This window comes from Salmo salar, chromosome 17, assembly GCF_965601325.2.
Source record: "Salmo salar chromosome 17, fSalSal1, whole genome shotgun sequence".
In the NCBI taxonomy this organism is placed as follows: Eukaryota; Metazoa; Chordata; class Actinopteri; order Salmoniformes; family Salmonidae; genus Salmo; species Salmo salar.
In genome coordinates this window covers 20,557,003-20,570,000 of record NC_138307.1, presented here as the reverse complement: position 1 = coordinate 20,570,000, position 12,998 = coordinate 20,557,003, and the positions used below count along the sequence as shown (strand labels likewise).

Here is a 12,998-nt window from a genome sequence, read left to right as displayed (position 1 = left end):
ATAAATCGGCCATAGTGGCAAAGTAATTACAATTTAGCAATTAACACTGGAATGATAGATGTGCTGATGAGGATGTGCAAGTAGAAATACTGGTGTGCAAAAGAGCAGAAAAAAATATATATATGTGGGGATGAGGTAGGTAGTTGGGCTGTGTACAGCTGCAGCGATTGGTAAGCTGCTCTGACAGCCGATGCTTGAAGTTAGTGAGGGAGATATAAGTCTCCAGCTTCAGTGATTTTTGCAATTCGTTCCAGTCATTGGCAGCAGAGAACTGGAAGTAAAGGCGGCCAAAGAGGTGTTGGCTTTGGGGATGACCAGTGATATATACCTGCTGGAGCGCGTGCTACGGGTGGGTGCTGCTATGGTGACCAGTGAGCTGAGATAAGGCGGAGCTTTACCTAACAAAGACTTATAGATTACCTGGAGCCAGTGGGTTTGGCGACGAATATGTAGCGAGGACCAGCCAACGAGGGCATACAGGTCACAGTGGTGGGTAGATATGGGGCTTTGGTGACAAAACGGATGGCACTGTGATAGACTGCATCCAATTTGCTGAGTAGAGTGTTGGAGGCTTTTTTGTAAATGACATCGCCGAAGTCAAGGATCGGCAGGATAGTCCGTTTTACGAGGGTATGTTTGGCAGCATGAGTGAAGGAGGCTTTGTTGCGAAATAGGGAGCCGATTCTAGATTTAATTTTGGATTGGAGATGCTTAATATGAGTCTGGAAGGAGAGTTTACAGTCTAACCAGACACCTAGGTATTTATAGTTGTCCACATATTCTAAGTCAGAACCTTCCAAAGTGGTGATGCTAGGCGTGCGGGCGGGTGCGGGCAGCGATCGGTTAAAGAGCATGCATTTAGTTTTACTCGCGTTTAAGAGCAGTTGGAGGCCATTGAAGGAGTGTTGTATGGCATTGAAGCTCGTTTGGAGGTTTATTAACACAGTGTCCAAAGAAGGGCCAGATGTATACAGAATGATCAAATTTATTTATATAGCCCTTCTTACATCAGCTGATATCTCAAAGTGCTGTACAGAAACCCAGCCTAAAACCCCAAACAGCAAGCAATCCAGGTGTAGAAGCACAGTGGATAGGAAAAACTCCCAAGAAAGGCCAAAACCAAGGAAGAAACCTAGAGAGGAACCAGGCTATGAGGGGTGGCCAGTCCTCTTCTGGCTGTGCTGGGTGGAGATTATAACAGAATATGGCCAAGATGTTCAAATGTTCATAAATGACCAGCATGGTCAAGTAGTAATAATCACTGTAGTTGTCGAGGGTGCAACAGGTCAGCACCTCAGGAGTAAATGTCAGTTGGCTTTTCATAGCCGATCATTGAGAGTATCTCTACCGCTCCTGCTGTTTTTAGAGAGTCGAAAACAGCAGGTCTGGGAGAGGTAGCACGTCCGGTGAACAGGTCAGGGTTCCATAGCCGCAGGCAGAACAGTTGAAACTGGAGCAGCAGCACGGCCAGGTGGACTGGGGACAGCAAGGAGTCATCATGTCAGGTAGTCCTGAGGCATGGTCCTAGGGCTCAGGTCCCCCGAGAGAGAGAAAGAAAGAAAGAGAGAAAGAGAGAATTAGAGAGAGCATACTTCAATTCACACAGGACACTGGTGAAATACTCCAGATATAACAGACTGACCCTAGCCCCCCGATGCATAAACTACTGCAGCATAAATACTGGAGCCTGAGACAGGAGGGGTCAGGAGACACTGTGGCCCCATCCGATGATACCCCCGGACAGGGCCAAACAGGCAGGATATATAGAATGGTGTCGTCTGCGTAGTGGTGGATCAAAGATTCACCCGCAGCAAGAGCAACATCATTGATATATACAGAGAAAAGAGTCAGCCCGAGAATTGAACCCTGTGGCACCCCCATAGAGACTGCCAGAGGTCCGGACAACAGGCCCTCGAATTCGATACACTGAACTCTATCTGAGAAGTAGTTAGTGAACCAGGCGAGGCAGTCATTAGAGAAAACAAGGCTGTTGAGTCTGCCGATAAGAATACGGTGATTGACAGAGTCGAAAACCTTGGCCAGGTCGATAAAGACGGCTGCACAGTACTATCTTTTATCTATGGTGGTTATGCTATTGTTTAGGACCTTGAGCGTGGCTGAAGTGTACCCGTGACTAGCTCGGAAACCAGATTGCATAGCGGAGAAGGTACGGTGGGATTCGAAGTGGATGGTGATCTGTTTGTTCACGTGGCTTTCGAAGACTTTAGGATGGATATAGGTCTGTAACAGTTTGAGTCTAGAGTGTCTCCCTCTTTGAAGGGGGGGGGATGACCACGGCCGCTTTCCAATCTTTTGGAATCTCAGACGATACGAAAGAGAGGTTGAACAGACTAGTAATAGGGGTTATGACAATGGCGGTGGATCATTTTAGGAAGAGAGGGTAGGGATCCAGATTTTGCAGCTCTTTCAGGACATCAGCTGTCTGGATTTGAGTGAAGGAGAAGCGGGGGGGGGGCTTGGGCCAGTTACTGCGGGGGGTGCAGCGCTGTTGGCCGGGGTTGGGGTAGCCAGGTTGACAGCGTGGCCAGCTGTAGAGAAATGCTTATTGAAATTCTCGATTATCGAGGATTTATCGGTGGTGACACTGTTTCCTAGTGGGCAGCTGAGAGGAGGTGCTCTTATTCTCCATGGACTTTACAGTGTCCCAAAACCTTTTGGAATTAGTGCTGCAGGATGCACATTTCTGTTTGAAAAACCTAGCCTTCGCTTTCCTAACTGACTGTGTATATTGGTTCCTGACTTCCCTGAAAAGTTGCATATCGCGGGGACAATTCGAAGCTAGTGCAGTGCGCCACAGGCTATTTTTGTGCTGGTCAAGGGCAGTCAAGTCTGGAGTGAACCAAGGGCTATATCTGTTATTAGTTCTACATTTTTGAAAAGGGCCTGCTTAACCTCTCTATGGTAGGTGGCACCAAATCGTCCCACCTACGTAACAGCCAGTGTAATCCCGTGGCGCGTTATTCAAAAACCTCAAAAATGCAAAAACTTCAATTTTTCAAACATATGACTATTTTACACCATTTTAAAGACAAGACTCTCGTTAATCTAACCACACTGTCTGATTTCAAAAAGGCTTTACAACGAAAGCAAAACATTAGATTATGTCAGCAGAGTACCCAGCCAGAAATAATCAAACACCCATTTTTCAAGCTAGCATATAATGTCACATAAACCCAAACCACAGCTAAATGCAGCACTAACCTTTGATGATCTTCGTCAGATGACAACCCTAGGACATTATGTTATACAATACATGCATGTTTTGTTCAATCAAGTTCATATTTATATCAAAAACCAGCTTTTTACATTAGCATGTGACTAGCATGTGACTAGCATGTGACTAGCATTCCCACCGAACACTGCCGGTGAATTTACTAAATTACTCACGATAAACGTTCACAAAAAGCATAACAATTATTTTAAGAATTATAGATACAGAACTCCTCTATGCACTCGATATGTCCGATTTTAAAATAGCTTTTCGGTGAAAGCACATTTTGCAATATTCTCAGTAGATAGCCCGGCATCACAGGGCTAGCTATTTAGACACCCAGCAAGTTTAGCACTCACCAAAGTCAGATTTACTATAAGAAAAATGTTATTACCTTTGCTGTCTTCGTCAGAATGCACTCCCAGGACTTCTACTTCAATAACAAATGTTGGTTTGGTTCAAAATAATCCATAGTTATATCCAAACAGCGGCGTTTTGTTTGTGCGTTCAAGACACTATCCGAAAGGGTAAATAAGGGTGACGAGCATGGCGCAATTCGTGACAAAACATTTCTAAATATTCCATTACCGTACTTCGAAGCATGTCAACCGCTGTTCAAAATCAATTTTTATGCCATTTTTCTCATAAAAAAGCGATAATATTCCGACCGGGAATCTGCATTTAGGTAAACAGACGAAAGAAAATAAAGCATTCGGTCGACTCGGGCACGCGCCTAAGCCCATAGTACTCTGATCGGCCACTTGCCAAAAGCGATAGTGTGTTTCAGCCAGAGGCTGCCTCGATATCGTTCAGCTTTTTCCCGGGCTCTGAGAGCCTATGGGAGCCGTAGGAAGTGTCACGTTAGAGCAAAGATCCTCAGTCTTCAATAAAAAGAGCCAAGATGAAACACAACTTGTCAGACAGGCCACTTCCTGCATGGAATCTTCTCAGGTTTTGGCCTGCCATTTGAGTTCTGTTATACTCACAGACACCATTCAAACAGTTTTAGAAACTTTAGGGTGTTTTCTATCCAAAGCCAATAATTATATGCATATTCTAGTTACTGGGCAGGAGTAGTAACCAGATTAAATCGGGTACGTTTTTTATCCGGCCGTGTCAATACTGCCCCCTAGTCCTAACAGGTTAATAACGATGCCCCTCTCCTACCTGTTTCACAGAGATCGAGACAGTTTGCCATCCTTAGAGAGAGCCACCAAGTTCAACCCCATGTATGAGAGTGATGTGGCCACGGCAGAGTACTACAGACGGTACGAAGACGACATGCCGCACCACAGTACGGGCAGCGCAGACACCTCTGTGGACTTCTGCAGTGACGAGATACTCCAAATCTACGACAACTCCGAGCTCACCAGAGAGGTACGTAGAGGCTGTCTGAGTGGTTGACTGCTGGGAGGACTGTAAGAGAGAGACAGAGACAGTTGGCAACAGACTGGCTCTCTGGGGGATTTCTAGAGACATCATTCCAGATCATTCCAAGGGTCTTAATATTGTTAAAGATCTTTTTCAAATACAAGAAGGTTAGAGCTAAAGTGTAAAGTACTGTGAAACTGTTAGTACTCATATGGTAATTATACACTGGAGTACATTATACATACATGTAGTATTGCGGTATAGGACCTAGGTAACATGAAGTGTTACCAGAGAGCTTTATCAACTTTAGGTCTAAATAAGGCACCATAACACGTGTGTATGAGATTCTATTTTCACCCTGAGTCTTTAGCTTCAGTGCTTATGGTGGAAGAGGAGTGCTAGCCCAGACAACAGCATTGGGCAGGCAGTATGGAAACCATCACAAATCCATCCGGCCTTACATCAACCCCTAATGTTGCATAACCGTCTCTCTTTCTCTCTCTTACCTCTCTCTCTCACACCTCTCTCGCCTCTCTCTCTTCTCTCTCTCTTTCACTCACTCTCTTTCCCCCCACGTTATTCTCTCTCTCTACCCCCACTTCTCGCTCTCTCCCGCTTTCGTTTTTTTTTCTTTCTTTCTTTCTTTCTTTCTTTCTTTCTTTCTTTCTTTCTTTCTTTCTTTCTTTCTTTCTTTCTTTCTTTCTTTCTTTCTTTCTTTCTTTCTTTCTTTCTTTCTTGTTTTACATTTTACATTTACATTTTAGTCATTTAGGAGACACTCTTATCCAATGCATACATTTCATATATATATATATCTTTTTTTTATATATATTTTTTTTCGTACTGGCCCCCCGTGGGAATCGAACCCACAACCCTGGCGTTGCAAACGCCATGCTGGCGTTGCAAACACGACGCTCTACCAACTGATCCCCTGATGTTTTTCTCTCTCATTGTCTCTCTCTCACAGCAAATTCAGGACCGCCTAAGGATAATTGAGCTGTGTGCCAAAGACCGTCAGTTTGCAGACTTTGTACGGCAGCATCAAGTGTGAGTAGCTGATGCTGTATTCTTACTGTCTGTCTGTCTGTCTGTCTGTCTGTCTGTCTGTCTGTCTGTCTGTCTGTCTGTCTGTCTGTCTGTCTGTCTGTCTGTCTGTCTGTCTGTCTGTCTGTCTGTCTGTCTGTCTGTCTGTCTGTCTGTCTGTCTGTCTGTCTGTCTGTCTGTCCTGTCTGTCTGTCAGATGGTAAATTGAAGTAGGTATAGCCAGACTACAGTAGGCTGGCCCACCTGATACACTAAACCTCCTGCTAGCTGGAGATTATGTACTTTCAGCGTAGTGCTGAGTGGTTAGTGCTGAGCGGTGAGCCAGGGTTCAGACTGTCAAATCTCTCCTTACCTTGGGGCTAGGAGGACAAGACAGGACACACATCCTCTGTATGGTCATGGTCATCCCAGACCTTGGAAAGGGAACAGAGCAGACTAGAGCGCAGCAGACTACAGGAGGCCTTTCTGTCTGGCCTGGCCTGTCTGTTTGCCTGTGGTGTGACTGGAGCAGGATACACACTTCACACAGTATGAGAACCTCTATACAGGAAACGTCTCCAGTCCAGACTACCTGTTCCAAAACCATTAGTGGAGCTATTTAGACATTCAGTTGTAGAGTTTCTGTTTCACTGGCCTTGTGTCAGCTCACTTATGGTCTGCATCCCATATGGCACACTATCCCTACATAGTGCACTATTTTTGACCAGAGCCCTATGGACCCCGGTCTATAGTGGTGCACTTTATAAGGAATAGGGTGCTATTTGAGATGCAGATCATAGTCTGTCTCTTTCTATGGAATGTTCTAGAGTATAGAAGGTTCTAGAGTATGGACGGTTCTAGAGTATGGAAGGTTCTAGAATGCTCAGTAAGTCAGACAGAGACACAAGCAGCTGGGGCCATGGGGGCGTCAGTCATTCACCTGTTCCAGGTATTAAGTTCCAGACAAAAACACCACTGCAGGATGGCCAAATACTCAAATCAAATCACATTTTATTTGTCACATACACATGTTTAGCAGATGTTATTGTGGGTGTAGCGAAATGCTTGTGTTTCTAGCTTCCAACAGTGAAGTAATATCTAACAATTCACAACAATACACACAAATCTAAAAGTGAAAGAATGGAATTAAAAGAATATATACATATTAGGATGAGCAATGTCGGAGTGGCATAGATTAAAATACAGTAGAATAGAATACAGAATATGAGATTAGTAAAGTAAAAATACGTAAATATTATTAAGTGACTAGTGTTCCATTATTAAAGTGGCCAGTAATTTGAAGTCTATGTATATGGGGCAGCAGCCTCTAAGGTGCAGGGTTACGTAACCAGGTGGAAGCCGCCTAGTGATGGCTATTTCACAGTCTGATGGGCTTGAGATAGAAACTGTTTTTCAGTCTCTCGGTCCCAGCTTTGATACTGGTTAAGTTCCTTCCCAGCTGTAAACAGCGGAAAAGGAGAAGAGTTGGGCCAGTCAGAACCGGGATAGCTAGGACGGTCAGTTCAGGTACACTTCTGATCTAGAGATACTACGTCCAGTCTGCTGTACAAAGAGAATAGACAGAGTCTTTGTGAAAGGCAGATGGAAGGAAACCCAGTAAGGATAATAGTCTCTGGGCCTGTGTAGAGCCAGTCAGAGGAGGCAAACAGACCAAGAGAAGGGAGTGGGTTGGAGACGGTTCATAGGCCGCATCAAACATCCCTCTTCGAGGCAGAAAAAAACAGTTTTAAAGTTGACAGGCATCCCCAGGGTTTAAATGTTGGGTACGGTAGTGTGGTTTGTGTGCAATTCTGAGCCACATCGGACACTGTCAAAAGCCTCAATCTAATCTACTCCTGTTGTTCGTGCTGACAGAGCGCTGGACAGAAGAGCGAGCTCTGAAACATAGGAATGCTGGAGAGCCAGCTGATCACTGTGAACCTCAAGGTACTTTCTCTTTGATTCCTGACATGTCTAGTATGGTCATAGAATAGGCCTAACCTTAGCTTGTCTTAAATATACACTGCTCAAAAAAATAAAGGGAACACTTAAACAACACAATGTAACTCCAAGTCAATCACACTTCTGTGAAATCAAACTGTCCACTTAGGAAGCAACACTGATTGACAATACATTTCACATGCTGTTGTGCAAATGGAATAGACAACAGGTGGAAATACCTAGGATACCTAGGATAGGATAAAGTAATCCTTCTAACCCCCCCCCCCCCCCCCCCCAAAAAAAAAAGATTTAGATGCACTATTGTAAAGTGGTTGTTCCACTGGATATCATAAGGTGAATCCACCAATTTGTAAGTCGCTCTGGATAAGAGCGTCTGCTAAATGACTTAAATGTAAATGTAAAATGAAATTATAGGCAATTAGCAAGACACCCCCAATAAAGGAGTGGTTCTGCAGGTGGGGACCACAGACCACTTCTCAGTTCCTATGCTTCCTGGCTGATGTTTTGGTCACTTTTGAATGCTGGCGGTGCTTTCACTCTAGTGGTAGCATGAGACGGAGTCTACAACCCACACAAGTGGCTCAGGTAATGCAGCTCATCCAGGATGGCACATCAATGCGAGCTGTGGCAAGAAGGTTTGCTGTGTCTGTCAGCGTAGTGTCCAGAGCATGGAGGCGCTACCAGGAGACAGGCCAGTACATCAGGAGACGTGGAGGAGGCCGTAGGAGGGCAACAACCCAGCAGCAGGACCGCTACCTCCGACTTTGTGCAAGGAGGAGCAGGAGAAGCACTGCCAGAGCCCTGCAAAATGACCTCCAGCAGGCCACAAATGTGCATGTGTCTGCTCAAACGGTCAGAAACAGACTCCATGAGGGTGGTATGAGGGCCCGACGTCCACAGGTGGGGGTTGTGCTTACAGCCCAACACCGTGCAGGACGTTTGGTATTTGCCAGAGAACACCAAGATTGGCAAATTCGCCACTGGCGCCCTGTGCTCTTCACAGATGAAAGCAGGTTCACACTGAGCACCTGACAGACGTGACAGAGTCTGGAGACGCCGTGGAGAACGTTCTGCTGCCTGCAACATCCTCCAGTATGACCGGTTTCGCGGTGGGTCAGTCATGGTGTGGGGTGGCATTTCTTTGGGGGGCCGCACAGCCCTCCATGTGCTCGCCAGAGGTAGCCTGACTGACATTAGGTACCGAGATGAGATCCTCAGACCCCTTATGAGACCATATGCTGGTGCGGTTGGCCCTGGGTTCCTCCTAATGCAAGACAATGCTAGACCTCATGTGGCTGGAGTGTCAGCAGTTCCTGCAAGAGGAAGGCATTGATGCTATGGACTGGCCCACACGTTCCCCAGACCTGAATCCAATTGAGCACATCTGGGACATCATGCCTCGCTCCATCCACCAACGCCACGTTGCACCACAGACTGTCCAGGAGTTGGCGGATGCTTTAGTCCAGGTCTGGGAGGGTATCCCTCAAGAGACCATCCGCCACCTCATCAGGAGCATGCCCAGGTGTTGTAGGGAGGTCATACAGGCACGTGGAGGCCACACACACTATTGAGCCTCATTTTGACTTGTTTTAAGGACATTACATTAAAGTTGGATCAGCCTGTAGTGTGGTTTTCCACTTTAATTTTGATTGTGACTCCAAATCCAGACCTCCATGGGTTGATAAATTGGATTTCCATTGATTATTTTTGTGTGATTTTGTTGTCAGCACATTCAACTCTGTAAAGATTATTTCTTTCATTCAGATCTAGGATGTGTTGTTTAAGTGTTCCCTTTATTTTTTTGAGCAGTATACTTTTGTACTATATTGTCATTAGTTCCAATAGGCAATGTGTAGTTGTTGCGGTATTGGCTGTAGATGGTAATAAGCCACAGTGTGCTGTCGTAGCTGGGTTTGATAGCTACAAACTATCTACATTTAAACTGTAAACCTCCCTTCTGATAGATTACAAACTATCTACATTTAAACTGTAAACCTCCCTTCGGATAGATTACAAACTATCTACATTTAAACTGTAAAACTCTCTTCTGATAGATTACAAACTATCTACATTTAAACTGTAAATCTCCCTTCTGATAGATTACAAACTATCTACATTTCAACTGTAAACCTCCCTTCTGATAGATTACAAACTATCTACATTTAAGCTGTAAACCTCCCTTCACTCTTTCCATTCAGAAACATGCCTTTGTCTTTGACTTGAGAAAGAGGAAAGTGTCTTCTGTTGCCATGGTGCTTCTGATGGACTCTGCAGAGTGACCAGATGAAGAGGATGGATATTTTAAAGTCTTCTCTATGAGGCGTGATGTGTTGTGCAGTTGCAACGTCTCACTGACTCTGTTTCTATGACCTGATATTTTTCTAAAGGTGGAGTGCACTGTAAATACTTTTATTTTTGTTGTTTCATTTTTTTCTTCGGTTATCACAGCCATCACCTTATCCTATGAGCTAGCCTCCTGCTCAGCTAGCCATCAAACATCTAGATACAGTTACTGTCAAAAAGGTTCGCTGCATTGCACCTCTTACTTGCACAAATCTGTGAACAAAAAACAAACACACTTCAATTGTTGTGTCCTTAGTTAGTTTGGACGTGTGGGTCCCTTCCTGCTCTGTTCTCCCTAAACATGGTCTTCCTCAGTGCCTTCACTTGTTTCAGTTAGCATTGTGGGGTGTTGTGTCCTGAAACGTAACGCGGCTGCTGGCAGGACCCTTGAAGTTCACTGGATGTCACTGGAAGGCTACTGTCCTGCATGGAAACTAACTAACTACTGGTTTAATCAACTTTGTTTCCACGTAATTTCAACCTCCAAATTCAATGTGATGAAGTTGAACTGTTTGGAGTAGAAAAGAGAAATCAAAGAGAATTTCAGATTTTTTTCACCTAACTTTTAAACTAAATCCAATGACTTGGTGACATTTTTTGTTGATTTCACATTGAATTCACGTTAGTTGACAACTCAACCAAATGTAAATCAAAACTATACGTAGAACTGACATCTGTGCCCAGTGGGTACTGACTGGATGGCACAGGCTAACGCTATATAGCCTCCACTGAAATGATCAAATATCCTGGTTGCTGTACTTACTTGAACATGATTTTGGCAGAAAGTTGTAGATAATCAATTGTGTAGACATAAATTGATAGTGTATTTAACTGTTAGAATGAGTATAGATTGATATACTGGAATTGTGATTGTTAGTAACCCCTTTTGGCCATAGCCAATAGCCCATGAAGACATGTTTCTCTGAGTTTTCTCATTTCTCAAATCTGATATCTGCTGCTTTGGGTTAGTCCACGTATCCATGACGATCCCAAGCAACCATGACGATCCCAAGCCTTTGTATATATCAGGAGTCGACTGTATTCATCCATATGTTTTGATGAACCAAATGTCCTCAACCCATTGAAAAAGGGATTAAATGTGTACGTTGTCTCTGTTGATGTGTTTTCTATGTTTTCTCATAGTTCAGAGATTAACAAGACACTGGAGTTATGATCTGTGTTGTGTATGTTAGACTTACTGGTTGAAAGCCAACAGACACCTTTTGTAATAAAATGTCAATATTTTTTACAATATTATAATGCATATGTCATTTTTATCAAGCAAATTTATATTTATCAAGCCTTGATATCATTGTACACTGAGTATACCAAACATTAGGAACACCTTCCTAATATTGAGTTGCTGTACAGTATTGGTTTGTTCTGGGATAAAAGTAAAGTGGCCAACGTCAGTAACATTCCTTTGCTTTTGCTCTGTATATTTGAGGTGCAAACATTCTTGGCACACAGATCGCTCCATGCTGAATGAAGTTGACGTTTAGGTAATCTTTGAGATTGGCAGTCTGCCTGCGTTGGACACAGCCAGTAGCTCACTTAAATACAGAGTGACAAGTAACCTTACCACACAGCTAAGGTCACACTTAAGAAAGATATTTGCTCAGTGTAGAGGCTTACAATGATTTAAAGTAACAATGACTTACAGTGATTAAAGTCCAACGTTGTTGGTGTTCTTGGACAAAACATGTCTAACCCTTGAATGGAACACCCATATCCCCTCTGAGATGTTTCAGTGGTTTTACTCCACCCCCCTGGAAACAAGGATAACCCTCTGATTTCTTCTTCTCTGTACGACGCCACTATTGGGTGTCACTTCTTGTCTAGATAATTTATGGAACCTTCAGACAAGTGAACCCATGCGTGGACGGGAAAATTACGGCATATTCAATAGACTCCCCAATGACATAGAAAATGACTTCCACTGGATGATATGCTAGCTATGCCATTCTACTTCCAAAACCACAATGGCTTTAATAACAGCTCTCCCCCACGCATAGTCTCTAAGTATCCATAGCACCGATAAAAAACAGTGCTATCAAGTCTTACTAAGGGGTCCCAGTTGGGACACAGTCGAGTCACTGAACTACATGCACGTCAGTTATGTTACCATGCAAAGAGGAGATTTATCAACCAGCTGTGCATTTGCTTGGGATTCAGGACTAATGGAAAGGTCATCGGGTGTAGCTCAAATCTGATCATGTAGTGCTTCTCCAATGATGTGAATGCCATGACGCCAATAGATAAGTGAATCATCCCTTTGATGGACCAGATGGGCCAGATCATTTCCTGTTTTCTTCTCCTTGTGTTTTGAAACACAGGAAGACATAGTGGAGTGACTAGAGTTCTTTATAATAAAGAAGTGTTAGTTTAAAGTTGCACTATGCAGAAATCGCTCCACCATTTCCTGGTTGCTAAAGTTCTAATAGTTTGCCTAATTTCAGTTTATGAGACAAAACAAGCAAGTATAGTGTAGAGAATCATTGTACCATCTAAACCGCTGTTGAAATATATTTTCCATAACCAAAAATATTGTATTTTCAGCTGTTTGAAGCTGGTGTGCAAAACCGAAAGTAAAAGATGCAAAACCTAAACTTAAGAATAGGAAGCATAGAAATAGCACACACAGAACAGATCTACAACTTGTTTGACTTTCTTTCAATGAGAATGACGGATCTATAACTCATTTATGTGTGAATTTGGTTGTGTTGCCCACAAACTTACATATTGCAGCTTTAAGTGTCTCACCCCCCTTGAAATATCGCCATACCTTTAATTTAAAGCAATATCCTGATGACCTTGGCCATGTAAAAGGTGTTCCCTTGTCACCATTCATTTTGACCCAATTCTCTTTTTGCTTGTCCTACCCAAAGTGATTTTGAGTGGTGTAACATCCCTGCTTGCTTTGACGGTGCTGAGGTTTAAGAGTGGATCGGTGTTAGAAGCACCGCTCAGAGCCTCTACCCATGGCTAATCACATCCTGGCTCTAGGACTGCCCAACACCATCATCAAAGTACACCATGTCCATAGAAGTTGTACACACGCACAGAC

At 43.8% G+C, this 12,998-nt stretch overlaps 1 protein-coding gene across 1 annotated transcript in view; it reads left to right on the top strand.

The window, feature by feature from the left end:
* Positions 1 to 11,191, top strand: part of LOC106574749 (interphotoreceptor matrix proteoglycan 2) — a 32,317-nt gene extending 21,126 nt beyond the window's left edge. The window contains exons 13-16 of the mRNA XM_045699204.2: positions 4,411 to 4,609; positions 5,571 to 5,650; positions 7,502 to 7,573; positions 9,787 to 11,191. Of these exons, the coding sequence (XP_045555160.2) occupies positions 4,411 to 4,609; positions 5,571 to 5,650; positions 7,502 to 7,535 (313 nt within the window). The 3' untranslated portion in view covers positions 7,536 to 7,573; positions 9,787 to 11,191. The remainder of the gene's footprint in view (positions 1 to 4,410; positions 4,610 to 5,570; positions 5,651 to 7,501; positions 7,574 to 9,786) is intronic.
* The last annotated feature ends 1,807 nt before the right edge of the window (positions 11,192 to 12,998 follow it).